The sequence below is a fragment of the Marmota marmota genome, unplaced genomic scaffold (genome assembly GCF_001458135.2).
Source record: "Marmota marmota marmota unplaced genomic scaffold, marMar, whole genome shotgun sequence".
Classification (NCBI taxonomy): domain Eukaryota; kingdom Metazoa; phylum Chordata; class Mammalia; order Rodentia; family Sciuridae; genus Marmota; species Marmota marmota.
Window position 1 is genome coordinate 25,834,703 of NW_026000037.1, and position 17,964 is coordinate 25,852,666.

Sequence of the window (17,964 nt, forward strand, 5' to 3'; positions counted from 1 at the left end):
CATGTGTTTTTTTTTTTTTTTTTGATTACTGGGGACTGAACTACCACTGAGCTACATCCCCAGCTCAGATACTGTCTCAATAAGTTGCTAAGGCTGGCATCAACTTTGCAATCTTCCTGGCCTTAGCCTCCCAAGACACTAGGATTACTGGCATGTGCCACCATGCCCAGCTAAGCATATACATATTTTATATCAACTATTTAATTATATTATATTAACTTATAAATGGTTAAAACAATTTAAATGTTTTCCCCTTTTACTAAATACACTTCAAAACCATCAACAAGTATACTTGTATCATATGACATCTAAAAGAAGATTTTAGTCCCTAAGTACAGAAGAGTTATGAAAAAAATCTCACCATTGATGCCACCTGGACCCTCATCTACCTCCATCTGGATCTCTTCCTCTTGATCTAGATTGACATCAGGTGTCTCTACACGAATGATTGATTTATTCAGTAATCGAAAAGCTTCCTTCACATGTTTAGGTTGAACCTAAACCAAGAATGATGAAGTAATTCAGTTAAGTCAATCTTCTTGACATATTAAATAGATTAAAAAATTGCACACACACACCCACACACCCACACACCACGAAATCGTACTATAACCTTACCGGAATGGCTAAAATGGCTGATAATATTAAGTGTTGGCAGGAATGCACAGCAAACATACAAACTGATATAAAACTGGCAGTTTTTACTAAATATATATCAAAGACCCAATAATTCTACTTCTAGATATGTACTCACAAAAATGTGAACACATACACAAGTATGTCCCATAAGAACCAAAATTACAAGTTACTCAAATGTTCAGTAACAGAACAATGAATGAACAAATTGTGGCATATTTGTCAACAGACTATAATACAGCAATGAAAATGTACATTTAGAAAATGAAATACAAGATTCTACCTTTAGTAACAAGAAAAAAGGATGACAAAATATCAAAAAACAATAGGTAAAAATCACATAAAGAAAAATTTAAATACTACTGAAACAAAAGATACCAATACTTGTGGTAGTCATTAGAATTCAGAATTTTTTCCCCCATTCTGGGGATCTGGAAGAAAGTCACTTCTCTACCTGCTTAAATTTAGGTTATATAGCCACATTAACTTCTCTGATCACAGAAATGTGAGCGGAAGTTTCACTTCTGGATTGATGGTTAAGAGGAGCAAGGTGGCTCTCTACCTGTTCTTTTCCTTGCTTTTGCTTTCACAGATACTTGGCTCAAGATTGAGCCCTTATATCAGCCTCCATCAGCTGGAATCTGAGTGACACAAAGAGGCCCCTGCTGACTAAAGGGACATGTAGCATGATCAAAAAGATTTGTCTTAAAGTGGCCGAGATTTTTATAGTAGCAAACTCCAATCCACTCTAACTGCTATAACATTTTTACTTAGGAAAATTAATCATAAAGATGTGAATTTTGAGTTGGGGATGTGGCTTAGTGGTAGAACATTTGCCTAGCATGTGCAAGGCACTGAGTTCAATTCTTAGCACAACATTTAAAAAAAGTGAATTTTCATAGTTATAATATATGTTTAATGTTATATCAATGTGAATTTCAATAGCTTTTTGTTTGTAAATTAAGCAAGCTGATTTCCAAGTTACTAACAGCTAAAAGAAACAATGCATTGGAACTAGCGTAGCCCTACATTTAAAATATAAAGTCCCACTGATTAAAAAATCAGGGTACCAATGTGACAGGACCTGATAGGCCTAATAGAACAAAATAAGAAAATCTTTTAGAAAGAGATCCTAGCAACCATATGAATATGGAATAAAGGCATACCAAACCAATGTGAAAAGAATAAAATGAACTAATGGTGTTGGAAAACAGCTTAAAAAAGAATTAAGGGAGGGGCCAGGGTTTCAAGTGATTCCTGTCTTATTTTTTTATTTTTTTTAACTCATAGGTGGACACAATGTCTTTATTTTATGTGGTGCTGAGGATCGAACCCGGGGCCTCTTGCATGGTAGGTGAGCGATCTACCTCTGAGCCACAACCCCAGCCCCATGTCTTATATCTTACAGTGAAATAAATACCAATGTTTAGATGATTTAAATGCAAATGATGGAACTCTTAGAGGAAATAATGGGAAAGTTCAAACAATATTGGAGGAAAACCTTCTAAAATAATAAAAAATTGACAAAGAATAAACATAAAAGGAGATAATACAAGCTCTTAAAATATATGAAGATACCCAATTTCATTCAAAACAAGTTATTTGTGTGTATAGGTTATGTGTACTTATTTTTAGATTATGTGACCCTTCTACCTATTTAAAGACTAATTTTAAGGGCTGGGGACGAGACTCAGTGGTAGAGTACTCGCCTAGCATGTGTGAGGCACTGGGTTCAATCCTCAGCACCATATAAAAATAAAATAATAAAATATGTTGTGCCCATCTATAAAAAATAAAATAAAGACTAATTTTAAAAAATGATAACTATATTAGAGATTGCCCTAAGACACAGATGAGTTTTTTTGCGTGTTTATGTATGGTACTGGGGATTGAATACAGAGGCACTCGAGTCTCACATCCCCAGCCCTTTTGAGATGGAGTCTCAAAAAGTTGCCCAAGCTGGCTAGATTTTGTGATTCTCCTGCCTCAGCCTTTGGAGTTGCTGGAATTATAGGCATGCAACACCATGCCTAGTCACATATTAGTTTTCTGGAACTCATTTTGAAATTCTGTTATCTTCAGGGATGAGGCTTAAATACTAGCACCTCCACAAACTCTCCTCTTCTTGAGGAATAAAATAATTGATTTCTGACTTCTGTACTCTTGTTTGTGATGTTCTATCATAACATTCTCCTCTCAAAAAATATATATTCCTTCATTCCTTACAGGTTTAATTAAATGCATATCTCACTCCCACTAGTTAGGGCTCTCAATTCATATTTTATTTCACAAAGGTATACATTAAACATTTGGTGAGTCAAAGACTATTAAGTAAGTTAGTGTAAAAGTACCTTGTCAAATAATGCATCAGAAAATCTGAAAACTTTAGTTCAGTATGGTGGTACACATCTATAATCCCAGTGATATGGGAAGCCAAGGCAGGAGGATTGCATGTCTGAGACCAGCCTCAGCAACTTAGGAGACCCTCAGCAAATGTATCAAAATAGCCAAAAGGACTTGGGCTATACTGCAATGAAATGCTCCTGGGTTCAATCCTTAGTGCCCCCGCCCCAACAAACAAACAAACCCAAGAAAATCTAAAAAAAAAGGAGGAAAAACAATTTATGAGATAAAAACAGTGCCTGATGTCTGAAAAATGATTATTTGGGGGGTGGAGGAAGCTAAGCCTGAAAAGGGAAATAAGGAAACTTTCAGGAATATAGATTTTCTTTTTTTTTGATACTGAGAATTGAAACTTAGGGGCACTCAACCACTGAGCACATCCCTAGCCCTTTTTGTATTTTATTTAGGGACAGGGTCTCACTGATTTGCTTAGTGCTTCACCATTGCTGAGGCTGGCTTTGATCTCACAATCCTCCTGCCTCAATCTCCAGAGCCGCCAGGATTACAGGTGTGTGCCACTGTGCCCAGCCCCAGCCCTTTGTATATTTTATTCTGAGACAGGGTCTAATTAAGTTGCTTAGGTCTCGCTAAATTTCTGAGGCTGGCTTTGAACTTGTGAATAGAAATGTTTTTTATCTTCAGCAAAGCAGTCATTAAGAATGTATATTAAAAAAGGAAACAAAAAAATCACCAAGGTGTACATTTTCTTCTATGTAATATATATATATATACTTTTAATAAATCCAAGCCCCTTTGATAAACAAAATCTTACATCTAACCTAATATAAAAAATTAAATAAAGGCTACTTCAGCTGAAGCAGAGATGGGGAGCTTGAATACCCTTCCAAGGTACAAATTTTTTTACCTCTCAACACTCTCTAATATATTCCTATGGAACCCAGGGATCAAATAACGACTTAAAAGACCATAGGGCTGGGGATATAACTCAGTAGTAAAGTACATGTTTAGCATGTATGAGGCCCAGTTCAACTCTCAGTACCAAAAAATAAAAAACTCCAACTAAGAAAAACAATCCCCATATATTATAAAAACCTAAGAATTTCTTTTGAGGCCAGAGATTACATGATCATACCTATTTCCTCAGCCCAGAGTCCTAGCACACTGTAGAGACTAAATACATTTTTCCTGAATAAATGGTAGCTCACTATTATCCGTGATTATCTCATTAATATTGATATAACCACTCGAGTTTAATAGATGCTTGATAGCAACCTTCTTAAAGGGAAAAAATTTTCATGGTCATGTATCCTGTAAACGTGTAGCAGTTACATAAAAATAAATCTGCAAATAATTCTAGGATGAACCATACCAAAGATAGAAATATGCCTATAAGCCAAGAAATTAATTTCAATTTTCATCATGTCAAAGTGACTCATACCTCATCACAGCAGTGCATCCGAGCCATAGCTTCAGAGAGACGGATCATGCTCTCCAGCTGACGCACTGTAATCCTCCATGAAGACTTGGTTACTCCAGAACCATCCCTTTGGCGGAGACGTTTATACTGTTCCACAATGAAGTCCTCTGATTCTTTGGAAATCTGTTTTAAAACAGCAATGATGTCACCAACAATGAATTACTACAGAAACTAATGCCAAGGAGGCCTCTGAATTCCATATACTAATTTTAAGAACGTGGCGACAGTAGACTTAGTATTTAAGCAAATGGCCATTTCTCAATGATGTTTATAATAGAATAAGATGTAACACCTTATACATCTCTGGATGTCAAAGCTCATTAAATAAATTAATGCTCAGATTACCTTGAGGCTCAATTACTTAACTCATGCTGTTTTGGGGAAAAAGGAAGTCAACATAAATATATATTGGCTATTTCAGTAAATTTACAACCCAAAGATCGTTTTTTAAAGCAAGAACTCAGCATATTAAGGAAGTGTGCCAGGGTCACATAGGAACCAAGATACAGTCATGGAAAACATACTTTTTACACACAAGTCACTCATAACCCTTTGTTTTACACAACTAAATTTCCTCTGGGAGAATAAGAGCAGCCCAATATCATGAATAATCAAGTGAAGGTAACAGACAATAAACAGCTAAAGAGAATTCTCTAAAGTCAGATAAATGTAAAAACCTCAACTAGAATAAAACAAAATGTTTCCTTTTCATAGTTTACTGTAGGAAAATGCCAACAATAAGAGATGCACATTGTGAAGGTTTGCTTATTTTTATTAGAGCTTTACAGTTATACACAGTAGGTGGGTTCATCCCAACAAAAATCATACATGCTCCCCTATTTTCTATCCTATCCTCTCTCCTTCCTCTACTCAGCTAGATTTCCTTTTGCTCATCTATAATTATTTATTTTTTTCCTTCTTAGTACCAGGGATTGAATTCAGGGCACTTAACCACTGAGCCACAACCCCAGCCCTTTTTGTATTTTTTTTAGAGACAGGGTCTCACTGAGTTGTTTAGGGCCTCGCTAAACTGCATAGGCTGGCTTTGAACTAGTGATCCTCCTGCCTCCACCTCCCCAAGCTGCTGGGATTACAGGCATGTGCCACTATGGCCAGCTCATCTATTTATATTTGACTGGTTCATTTTACTTATGCATAAAGTGAAATTCCCTGTGGCCTATTTATATGCACACATGATTTTTAAAAAATTAATTCTGCATTGCCTCCCCTTTCCCATCCCTCCATTCTCTCACTTTGATCTCCTTCTACATTACTTGTCTTCCCTATATCTTCTTGATGTGTTATCCTTTCTTCCTCCTTTCCTTTATGTTACTCTAGCTTCCACATATAAGAAAACATTTGACCTTTGGATTTTTGAGTCTGGCTTATTTCACTTAGTATGATGTCCTCCATTTCCATCCATTTACCAGCAAATGTCACAATTTCATTCTTCTTTATGGCCGAGTAGAATTTCATTGTGTAAGGTAGACACAGAGGTATACACCTGTAATTCCAGTGACTTGGGAGGCTAAGGCAGGAGGATTGCAAGTTTGAGGCCATAAGCAAGTTAGTGAGATCATCTCAAAAAATAAAATAGGCCTGGAGCAATGGCAGACACTTATAATCCAAGTGGCTTTGGAAGCTAATGCAGGAGGACTGTGACTTCAAAGCCATATCAGGGGCTGGGGGTGTGGCTCAAGCAGTAGCGCGCCCGCCTGTCACGTGTGTGGCCCGGGTTCGATCCTCAGCACCACATACAAAAAAGATGTTGTGTCCACCAAAAACTAAAAACTAAATATTAAAAATTCTCTCTTAAAAAAAAAAAAAAAGCCATAACCTTCCCTCCCACCCCCTTTTTAGAAAAAAAAAAAGCCATATCAGCAACGTAGTAAGGCTCTAATAAGCAACTTAAATAGATAGACCCTGTTTCAAATAATGGCTGGTGTTGTGGCTCCGTGATTAAGTGCCTCTGGGTTCAATCCTTGATACTCCCACAAGAAAGAAAAACTATCTATTTTTAATTTCTATTATTATTTTATGATGCTGGGAATTGAACCCAGGACCCTATACATGCCAGGCAAGCACTTTACTACTGAGCCACATTCTGGGTCCCATTCATCTACTGATAGGCAACTGGGTTGATTCCATAATATAGCTATTGTAAATTATGCTGCTATAAAAACTGAGATGGCTGTATTACTATAGCATACTGATTCTAGTTCTTTTAGGAAAATACCGAAGACTGGGATAGCTGGGTCATGTGGTGGTTCCATTCCTAGTTTTCTGAGGAATTCCCACACTGCTTAAGTGGTACCTGTCTGCCATCCCACCAAAAATGTGGAAGTATATCCCCCCACAGCATTTGTCCTCATGATCACTGTCATTCTGACTGGAATAAGATGAAATCTTAGTTTCATTTTGATTTATTTCCCTGATTGCTATGGATGCTGAGCATTTGTTGCCTATTTGTTTCTTTTTCTTTTGGTACTAGGGATTGAACCCAAGGGCACTTACTCTGAGCCACATACCCAATCCTTTTTTGAGACAGAGTCTTGTAAAATTGTTCAGGCCCTCACTAAACTGTTGAGGCTGGCTTTGAACTTGTGATCCTCCTGCCTCAGCCTCCTGAGGCTGATAGGATTACAGGTGTGATTCTTCTTTAGTTATTTTTCCCATTTATTAATTTGGTTAGAGAATGAGTGTGTATGCGTGAGTGTGTGTGTATTGAGTTCTATATATATTCTGGATATGAATCCCCTATCAGTAAAGTAGTTGGCCAAGATTTTCTCTTTCTATAAGCTGTCTCTTCACACTTTTTCCCTTAATGTGCAGAAGCTTTTTAATTTGATGATGTCCCACTTATTGATTCTTGGTTTATTTGTTGACTTCAGAAATTTTGTTGAGAAAGTTAGTGCCAGCACCTATATGATGGAGTATTGACCTATGTTCTCTCTCTCTTTTTTTTAATATATATATTTTTTTTATCTTTTAATTTTTGGCGGACACAACATCTTTGTATGTGGTGCTGAGGATCGAACCCGGGCCACACTCATGCTAGGCAAGCCCGCTACCGCTTGAGCCACATCCCCAGCCCCCCTATGTTCTCTTTTTAATAGTTGCAAGGTTTCTGATCTAGTTCAAATCTTTGATCCACTTCAATTTGACTTTTATGCAGAGTAAGAAAGAGATCTAGTTTCATTTTCCTACATATAGCTATTTAGTTTTCCCAGCACCATTTGTTAAAAAGGCTCTATGTTCTCCAAAATATATTTTTGGTACCTTTGTCAAGTATCAGATGGCTTTAAGTATGTGGGTTTGTCTTTGTGTTTTCTATTCTGTTCCATTTGTCTTCATGTCTATTTTATTGTTAACACTATGCTGTTTTTGTTAGTACAGCTCTTCAATATAATTTCAGATCAGGTAATGTAATGATTCCCGCAGCACTTTTCTTGCTCAGTAAGTATTGCTTTGGCTATTCTAGGTCTCTTATTCTTCCACATAAATTTAAGAATTGTTTTTTTTCAAATGAGAAGTTCATTGGCATTTGGATGGGGACTGTATTAAATCTGCATATTGCTTTTAGTCATATGGTTCTTTTTTAAAAAATATTTTTTAGTTGTAGATGGACATAATACCTTTATTTTGTTAATTTTTATGTGGTGCTGGGATCAAACCCAGTGCCTCACATGTACTCTGTAAGCACTCTACCACTGAACCACAACCCTGGGCCCCATATGGTTCTTTTGACAATATTAATTCCATCTATCCAAGAACATAGGAGGTCTTTCCATTTTCTAAGGCCTTCTTCAAATTTCTTTCTTCAGTGTTCTATAATTTTCATTGTTGTGTTCTTTTATCTCCTTGGTTAGATTAATTCCCAAGTTTGTTTTTTTGTTGTTGTTTGTTGGTTTGTTTTGAGGTTATTATAAATGGGATGGTTTCCCTTATTTCTTCCTCAGCTGAACCACTATTGGGAGTATAAGAAAGCTATGATTTATGGGTGTTTATCTTGTATCCTCCTACCTTGCTAGACTCATTTTATAAGCTTCTGTTGGAGTTTTGTGGGTTTTCTAGATATAGGATCATGTCATTAGCAAACGGGGATTGTTTGACTTCTTTCCTATTTGTATCATTTTGATATATGGATTTTATTTTTAAAAACAAATGCATAATAGGGTCTTTGATCCAGTACAGATTCAATCCAATAGAACTACATCTATTACTATAACAGTATTTCATATTCATCATAATAGCCTAGAGGAATCCAGTGTTTTGTTTTTTTTTTTTCCTTTTTTCTTTTTTTGGTGCTGGAGATTGAACCCAGGGCCTGTGCATGCAAAGGAAGCACTCTTAGGCAAACATTTTAAAAATTCTTGGTGATAAAAGGAATCCAGTTATTTGGTTTTCCAAAACTCTTTTCTGGTAAGAATCTTTTTATTAGCACCTAACCAAAAAAAAAAAAAAAAAAAAAAAAAATCCCCTTTTAAAAGAAACAAATTACTGTTAGGAAAAAACTTTTCGGGGCTGGGATTGTGGCTCGGCTCAGCGGTAGAGCGCTCGCCTAGCATGGGCAGGACCCAGGTTCGATCCTCAGCACCACATAAAAATAAAGGCATTGTGTTGTGTCCATCTACACCTAAAAAAATAAATATTAAAAAAAAAAAAAAAACCTTTTCAAACTTAAATGTAAAAAACAAGTACAGATTTAGTTAATTTCCATAACCCACTTGCTTTAATCTCACTTTAATAATATACATTCTATGCTTTATCCCAGCACAGAAGAGCAGGTTACCTTGGGTTTAAACTGTCTTGCAAAGAGAAGATACCTCCTGATATCATCAAGGGAATAGACACGATCAATTGATTCCTCAATTCTTGAATGTAAGTCTACTATACGCCTGGCAATGGCATAATCTGTAACCTAATTCAAAACAAGAAAATCACTTGTCAGTCACAGCATTATCTACTCCAGATTATCCTAGGCAATAAGAATTTCAGAGCTAAAAACAACCTTTAATATGCCACTTAAGTATTATATAACAAGTTTTTAAAAATTTTTTTGGTTGTCATTGGACCTTCATTTTATTTATTTATTTATTTATATGTGGTGCTGAGAATCAAACCCAGTGCCTCACACGTTAGGCGAGCACTATACCACTGAGCCACAACCCCAGCCCGCATAACAAGTTTCTGAGGAAACTATTTCTTACAATTCTATAAGCTTTAAATTATTTCTAACGAAAATGTTTAAAGGCTTATAACTTGATCTCCCCTGTTCCCAAAACTCATTTAATAAGTCATGCACAAACAGAAATATATGAAAATGAAACAAGTCCTGATTATCTGAGGGTTATATATACCTATACATTTGTGAAGAAAAAAAAAAAGCCCTCTAAACATTCACATGATGAAATTTTATTAAAGATAATTTCTGAAGTTCCACTGGAATCAAGAATTATACAATGTGCTCAATGAAATGGAAGACCTCCATGCTCAGCAATTAAAAGCACAACTTCTAATAATAGCTCCTACATATTGTACTTGTGCACTTCTGAGATGTTAAATGTTAATATTTAAGTCTCGGTGCAAATAAGTCTAGAATTTTTCACTCAATTTTGTGAGGGAGTGCTAGGGATTTCACTCAATCTTAAACTATCACATGATCAGATAGACAAAAGTATTATATATTTAACAAGTTGATGGAATGAAATAGGAAGACAAATGACTCATGATTTAGAAAAAGAAAATCTGTTTAGCATCCCAGTTATTTTTAAAGTGACTGAAAAATTAAATCAAAGCAACCAATAAAACAAAATCACATATATATATATATATTTGTACTGGGGGTTAAACCCAGTGCTACTATATCCCCAACCCTTTATGTTTTGTATTTTGAGACAGGGTCTGGCTAAATTGCCAAGACTGGCCTTGAGATCCTCCCTCATCAGTCTCCTGAGTTGCTAGGATTATAGACATATGCCACTGCACCCAGCTGAAACAAAAAATTTGTATAGAAATCTTATTGTGGTTTGGGAGTCAACTGTGATATATTTTTTTCTTGTGAAAATTTTAAAGAAGTAACAAACCAAAAAACTTGATATACCTTAATATTTAGGCAATTATTACTAAATCCTTTGTCTAAGCCCATGACACCCTGAGGAAAATGAAAGGTCAATGCACATGCATGCACTAGCTGTTGGGCAGCTATCTTTCAGCCTTGTCTCACTGAATTATTCAAACTAGAAATAAAAATGGAAGCTAAGAGCAAGAGCTCACATGGTTACCTCATTACATTCGTCCACCAGGATAAAGAAGAGATCAAATCGGGACATAATTGGAGCTGACAGATTTATATTCTGTTTCAATGACTTTGACCTGTCATAGTGTCCACTGATTGGGTTTGCAGCTGCCAAAATGGATGTCCTGGCATTTAGAGTAGCCTGCCCACAAAAGAAAGAATTGTGAGATTTACAAAGAAACCTGAAACAGCCAACAAACATAACAAAAAGCCCAATCCCCCTCATAATTAACTAAATAAGCAAGCCAAAATAATAAGCAACCATTTTCTATTTATCAGATCATCAAAAAGTAAAGTCTGATAAAAGACAGGGCAACTAACAGGCATCCTACATTCTGCTGGTGGTGTGATGTGCACATCCTTTAAGCCAGCAATTTGTTAGCAATAATCTTACAGCAAGATACAAGAAGCTGTATTCAAGGATGTTTACAACAATATTGTCTGTCATACAAAAAAGTCTAAACATGACCTACATGTCACTTTACCAGAGTGTAAAGAACCCAACTATGGTACCATCAACTGAATTCCAAAGTATAATAATAAATCAAGGGCTGGGATTGTGGCTCAGAGGTAGAGCACTTGCCAAGGCAGGTGAGGCCCTGGGTTTGATCCTCAGCACCACATGAAAACAAATAAACAACAAAAAATAAATAAAGGTTAAATTATTAAAATAAAATAAAAAATAAAGTTGATCTATGCGTTGGTATAGAAATACTGTCAATTAAAATTATAAAGTTAAATGAGCAAGGAATAATACTACATGTATTTGCTTACTAATGTATAAAATATTACTGAAAGAGATATACTTGATACATTCCTGAATATCTATTGTGTTGGGAGTTACAGGGAAAGACTTCTTTTTAAATTTGTAATTTAGTATACTACTTAATTTTTTCTTAATTACTTGAAACTGTTGCTTTTAAAAAAGTTTAGATAGATTCTGGGCTGGGGATGTGGCTCAAGTGGTAGCGCGCTCGCTTGGCATGCATACAAACAAAGATGTTATGTCCACCAAAAACTAAAAAATAAATATTAAAAGTTCTCTCTCTCAAAAAAAAAAAAAAAATCCTACATTTCATACACATTATATCACAAGTAAAATACTTATAAAAATTCTCTTTTTTAAAAAAAAGTTTAGATTTTATAATTGGTTATTTAAATAATGTGTTGATCTTTTTTTATATTGGTGATACCGGAAATCAATGGTTATTTTTGTTATAATTAAAAGCATGATTTAATCAAATATACAAGCTTTGTTCATAAAAATTTTGAAGTGAAACACTAAAATTTTTTACTAGTACTTCCTCTACTTTCTGTCAAAGCAACACTTTTACAGAGTACCCTAAACAACATCTATAGTTTGGATGACTAGTTCTCAGGACTTTATTTTTCATTTTAACGAACAGCATTACATGTTGAATTACTAAATTTTATCATTCATCTACAGGGTTAAGGAATGATGCAGTGGAACAGAAGTGGACACACATACCTTCACTCCTGCTTTAGTGATGGATATGGTTTGCTGTTCCATAGCTTCATGAATAGCAACTTGGTCCCGCACATCCATCTTATCAAATTCATCAATACAGCACACACCCTATAACCAAACAGATCTAGCATAAGAATCTGCCTTGTGCATGTAAAATAACCAGCTCACAATTTGCTACCAGAGTCTTTTCCATTCTCCTAAACAAGTAGAAAGTAGGTAAATAAGCATTCTTAATTCCCTCTTTTAAGCAAAATAATTTAGACAGATCCCAGAGCTTGAAGGACCAAAACACTTGATTCACCCAAAAAAATAAGACCAAACCTAAAAATATCAAGATACTTTATGCAACAGTGAAACTGTGTAAGCCTTGGTACCAATACACCCTAGGGCCCTCTCAGCATTGATTTTAAGGCTGGGGAAGTGAAAAATGAAGGTAGGATATAATGAATATAAACATGTATAGCTACAATTTACACATATTCATAAATCTAACAGATCAATGTCAAATATACATAAAATGCAATATGCACTTGTGTAGAGATCTACTCATAAAGATCTCACAAGCTGCAAACGAGGAGGAAAAAAAAAAAGCTGCCAAGTCACAGCATTCACACATGTTCAGAGCAGGTTATCACATTCTAGGAAAGCTTTGAAAGTGTTGATTAATGAAAATAATCCCAATTAATTCTAGATTAATTAACTGACGTACATGTTAAAAATACTTTTTAAAAGGATATCTATTTTACTAGAAACTATAAGTCCTTACTGATAGGATAAGGAGGTAATCTGACTTCTTTATACACAAGAGTGAAAAAAACAATCTTACATTATCAGCCAGCATCAACGCTCCAGCCTCAATGACAAACTCATGAGATTCTTCATCTCTCACAACAGCTGCTGTTAAGCCAGCAGCACTGGATGCTTTGCCACTGGTGTAGACAGCTCTGGGGCTGAACTCCTCCACATGCCTGTTCAAGGTTATCATATAAAGACTCATTAGAATGTGACTACACATACATTCCCTTTCTAGGAAAATCAGCTGACAGGTTATGTCAATGAAAAACATCTGAGAGTTGCAGTAAGCTTAAGCAATTCATAAAGACATATCACAGTTGCTTATGCCTATAATCCCAGCAACTTGGAAAGATGAGATAGGAAGCCTCATTTTGAAGCCAGCCTTGCAATTTAGTGAGACCCCTTCTCAAAATGAAAAATAAAGTGGTGGGGATGTATGTCAGTGGTTAAGCATCCCTGGGTTTAAGTCTAATCCCCAGTACCCCCCCCCCAAAAAAAGAAAAGACACGCCACAAACTGAATGGGAAACCTTATATTCTTTGACTTTTTAAATGCATTTAAAACCAATCCTGTGAAATGGAAAATAAAAAAGTTTTGACAATTTGGCAACAATGTTCTATTAGAAGATTTGCAATGGGGGCTGGGGATGTGGCTCAAGTGGTAGCGCGCTCGCCTGGCATGCGTGCGGCCCGGGTTCGATCCTCAGCACCACATACAAACAAAGATGTTGTGTCTGCCGAAAACTAAAATAAATAAAAAAATAAATATTAAAAAAAAAAAAAAAAGATTTGCAATAAAAACAAAATACAAGACAAAACTAGATGTGAGATTTATTCCAGAAGTTCAATTACTTTAACAACTGAAAACCAATATGCTATGTCCTAAACCTGTTAAAGGATTTTTCTTTAATCTGATAAACAGCATCTATAAAACCCCACAGTTAACATTATGTTTAAAGGCTAAAGGCTGACTGCTTTGGCCTAAGGTAAGGAATAAGATCTCAGACAAAGATGTCTACTTGTACGTCACTTCTATTTAACATTATAATAAAGAATCTAGCAAGGGAAATTAGGCAAGAAAAAAGGAAAGGAGAAATACTGGAAAGGAGAAATTTTCCACTCATCATTATTTTGTAGATATATGATCTTGTACATATGAAATCCCATGGAATTTACTAAAAACAGAATGAGTTCCGCAAGGGTGCAAATATCAAAAATCAATTGTAGGCCAGGCACGGTGGCTCACATCTGTAATCCCAGCAGCTTGGAAGGCTGAGGCAGGAGGATTGCAAGTTTGAAGCCAGCCTCAGCAACTTAATAGGGCTGTAAGCAACCTAGTGAGACCCTGACTCAAAAAATAAAATGGGCTGGGGGCGTGGCTCAGTGGTTAAGTGCCTTTGAGTTCAATCCCTGGCAAACAAAATCAACCACCACCATCACCACCACCACTAATCTTCTCTGAACTTGCAGTGAAAGACCCAAAATAAAATAATTTTTATTTCTAATGGCATCAAGAAGAAAAACTACTTTGGAATAAATTCAATGAAAGTGCAAACTTCCACTCTGAATACTAAAAAGTACTGTTAATAGATATTCCATATTCATGAATTGGACTTAATGTTGTTGAAATGTTAATATAGTACAGCTGGAGTAGTATATGCCTGTAATCCCAGCTACTCAAGAGGGTCAGGCAGGAGAATTGCAGGTTTGAGGTCAATCTCAGCAATTCAGCAAGATCCTTTCTCAAGATTAATAATAATTAAAAAAAAAGGAGAGGGGACACTTGGGGGACATAGCTCAATAATAGAGTGGTCTGGGTTCAATTCCCAGTAGCCACCTCACCCCATCCCAGTGCATTTTGGGGGAGGTGGGCACTGGGGATTGAACTCAGTGGCACTCAACTACCAAGCCACATCCCCAGTCCTATTTTGCATTTTATTTAGAGACAGGGTCTCATTGAGTTGTTTAGCACCTTGCTTTTGCTGAGGCTGGCTTTGAACTTGCAATCCTCCTGCGTCAGACTCCTGATGCTGCGATTACAGGCATGTGCCACCATGCCCAACCCGCAGTGCACTTTCAGTTGATCTATGAATTCAATTTGGTGGAACACCACCAAAAAAAGCATTAGCAGGGCACCCTGTTTTACTTCATCATTGCCTGGTAGTAATTACTACCAGGATCCCAGTTGGCTTCTCTGTAGAAACTGAGAGGCTGATCCTAAAATTCATGTGGAAACTCAGAAGCCCCAGAATAAGCTAAAACAACCTAGAAAAAGAACAGAATTGGAAGAGTCACACTTCCCAATTTCACAACTTATAACCAAGATGCTGTAGTCAAAACAGCATAGCATTGGCCTTAGAGAAATTAATGGACTATAAATGAAACAGATTTTACATTTATGGTTAGTTGATTTTCTGTTAAGATTGCCAAAACAATTCAATAGGGAAAGAACAGTCTTGGTGTTAGAACAACTGGATATCTATGTATATAAAAGAAAAAAATTGGACATCATTATACCTTATATAAAAATCAATTCAAAATGTAAAGACCTGGGGCTGGAGATAAAGCTCAGTTGGTAGCGTGCTTGCCTAGCATGCACAAGTTCCTGGGTTCAATCCCCTGCTCCACCAAAAAAGAAATAAAAAAATAAAGTGAAGACTTAAATTTAAAAGCTAAAACTACCTGAACAACTAAAAGCAGAGACTCAGATATTCTGTATATCAACTTTCACTGAAGCATTATTTACAATAGCCAGAGGGTAGACAAAACTGAAATGTCCACCAGTGAATGAATAAACAAAATACAATGCATAAACCACTCATATACATAAATATAAATTTACATATTAAAAAAGTTTATACAAAGATCATTTATACAAAAATATAGAAAGATTAAGAGTTCTATGTAGGATTATAGGCAATTTTTCCATATTTCAAAAAACTATAAAATATTATAGCCTATTTAAAAAATTAATTTAATAGTATTTAATTTATGCAAGAGTCATAATTTACACTCATCATATTCATACTGATTGTATTCTTGGTAGCACAGTAAGGCTGGAACTACATGAAGTTTTTCCTGTACTACTTCAGGCAAAACTTACTTCAGAAATTGGCTCTTGGCTGTGCTTGGATCACCAACAATGCAGACATTTATGTCCCCTCGAAGAGAGGTCCCTTCTCCTGTTGTCTTTGGAACACCACCAAAAAGCATCAGCAGGACACCACGTTTTACTTCATCATTGCCTAAAATGAAAAGTAGTTAGATAAAAAATTCATTTTTTGACATAAAGGCAAATATTCCAAAGAAAACTAAAAGCATTTACCAACCAAAGGGCAGAAACACCCGATGTTAAGCAAAACAGGTAAAACTACCTGGCTTCTGATCTTGGTTCTTGCTCTGTGGACTTATCTAGCCAATTGTTCCAATATCTTCTCATAATGTCTTAGGTGCCCCTGCTCACAATCCTAAGAGCCTTTCCTATCTCTTAACCCTTAAAGATCTGTATCCACAAGCGAACTATGTCCATCACATTTACTAATTGTTTTTTGGTGGTGCTAGGGATTAAACCCAGAGCCTTGTGCATGCTGAGCAAGCACTCGACCACTGAGATACACCTCCAGTCCATTTGTTGGTTCTTTCTAATGGGAGCTCTCCAGTTCCATTAGGAGGTTTTGTTAATTTTTCATTTGTTCTTATTAGTTATACGTGACAGTAGAAAGTATTTTGACATATCATACATGCATGGAGTATAAACTTCCCACCCATTCTTGTGGTTGTACATAATGTGGAGTTATAATGGTCTTGTATTCATATATGAACAAAGGAAAGTAATGTCTGAGTCATTCTACTTTCCTATTCCCATCCCTCCTTTCTTCCCCCCATTCCTCCCTGTCCACCCCACCCCTTCCACCTATTGTAAGTTAGCACCCGCATATCAGAGAGAAAATTCGGTCTTTGATTTTTTTGGGTCTGGCTTATCACTTAGCATGATAGTCTACAGTTCCATTCATTTACCAGCAAATGTCACAATTTCATTTTTCTTTATGGCTGAGTAATAGAAGAGCACCTATGATGGTTCCATAGCTTAGCTATTGTGAACTGAGCTGCTATAAACGATGTGGCTGCGTCACTGTAGTATGCTGATTTTAAGTCCTTTGGGTATATGCTGAGGAGTGAAACAACTGGGTCAAATGATGGTTCCTTTCCAAGTTTTCTGAGGAATCTCCATACTGCTTTCCAGAGTGGTCGCATCAATTTGCAATCCCACCAGCACTTTATGAGTGTACCTTTTTCCCCACATCTTCACTAACATTTATTGTTACTTGTATTCTAGATAGTTGCCATTCTGACTAGAGTGAGATGAAATCTCAGTGTAGTTTTAATTTGCATTTCTCTAATTGCTAGTGATGTTGAACATGTTTTCATATATTTAGAAGACCCCCAAAACTCCAGAAAACTTCTAGAACTCATAAATGAATTCAGCAACGTAGCAGGATATAAAATTTACACCCCCCAAAATCAATTGCATTCCTATACATCAGTGAAGAATCCACTGAAAGAGAAATTAGGAAAATTTTCCCATTCACAATAGCCTCAAAAAAATAAAAAATAAATAATGGGAAATCAATCTAATGAGAGAGGCGAAAGACCTCTACAATGAAAACTACGAAACACTAAAGAAAGAAATCTCCCAAGTTCTTGGATAAGCAGAATTAATATTGTCAAAATGGCCACACTACCAAAAACTATACAATTTAATGCAATTCCTATTAAGGTTCTAATGATTTCTTCATAGAAATAGAAAAGCAGTCATGAAATTCATTTGGAAAAACAAGAGGCCAGAATAATCAAAGCAATGCTCTCAGAAAAGTGAAGCAGGAGACATCAAAATACCAGAATTTAA

At 36.0% G+C, this 17,964-nt stretch overlaps 1 protein-coding gene across 1 annotated transcript in view; it reads right to left on the reverse strand.

Moving 5' to 3' along the window:
* Positions 1 to 17,964, reverse strand: part of Mcm6 (minichromosome maintenance complex component 6) — a 41,846-nt gene that overhangs the window by 7,707 nt on the left and 16,175 nt on the right. Inside the window, exons 8-14 of the mRNA XM_015479138.2 lie at positions 16,162 to 16,303; positions 13,091 to 13,232; positions 12,265 to 12,372; positions 10,762 to 10,917; positions 9,270 to 9,398; positions 4,439 to 4,600; positions 362 to 497 (exon numbers count right to left, since the gene is read on the reverse strand). Of these exons, the coding sequence (XP_015334624.1) occupies positions 362 to 497; positions 4,439 to 4,600; positions 9,270 to 9,398; positions 10,762 to 10,917; positions 12,265 to 12,372; positions 13,091 to 13,232; positions 16,162 to 16,303 (975 nt within the window). The remainder of the gene's footprint in view (positions 1 to 361; positions 498 to 4,438; positions 4,601 to 9,269; positions 9,399 to 10,761; positions 10,918 to 12,264; positions 12,373 to 13,090; positions 13,233 to 16,161; positions 16,304 to 17,964) is intronic.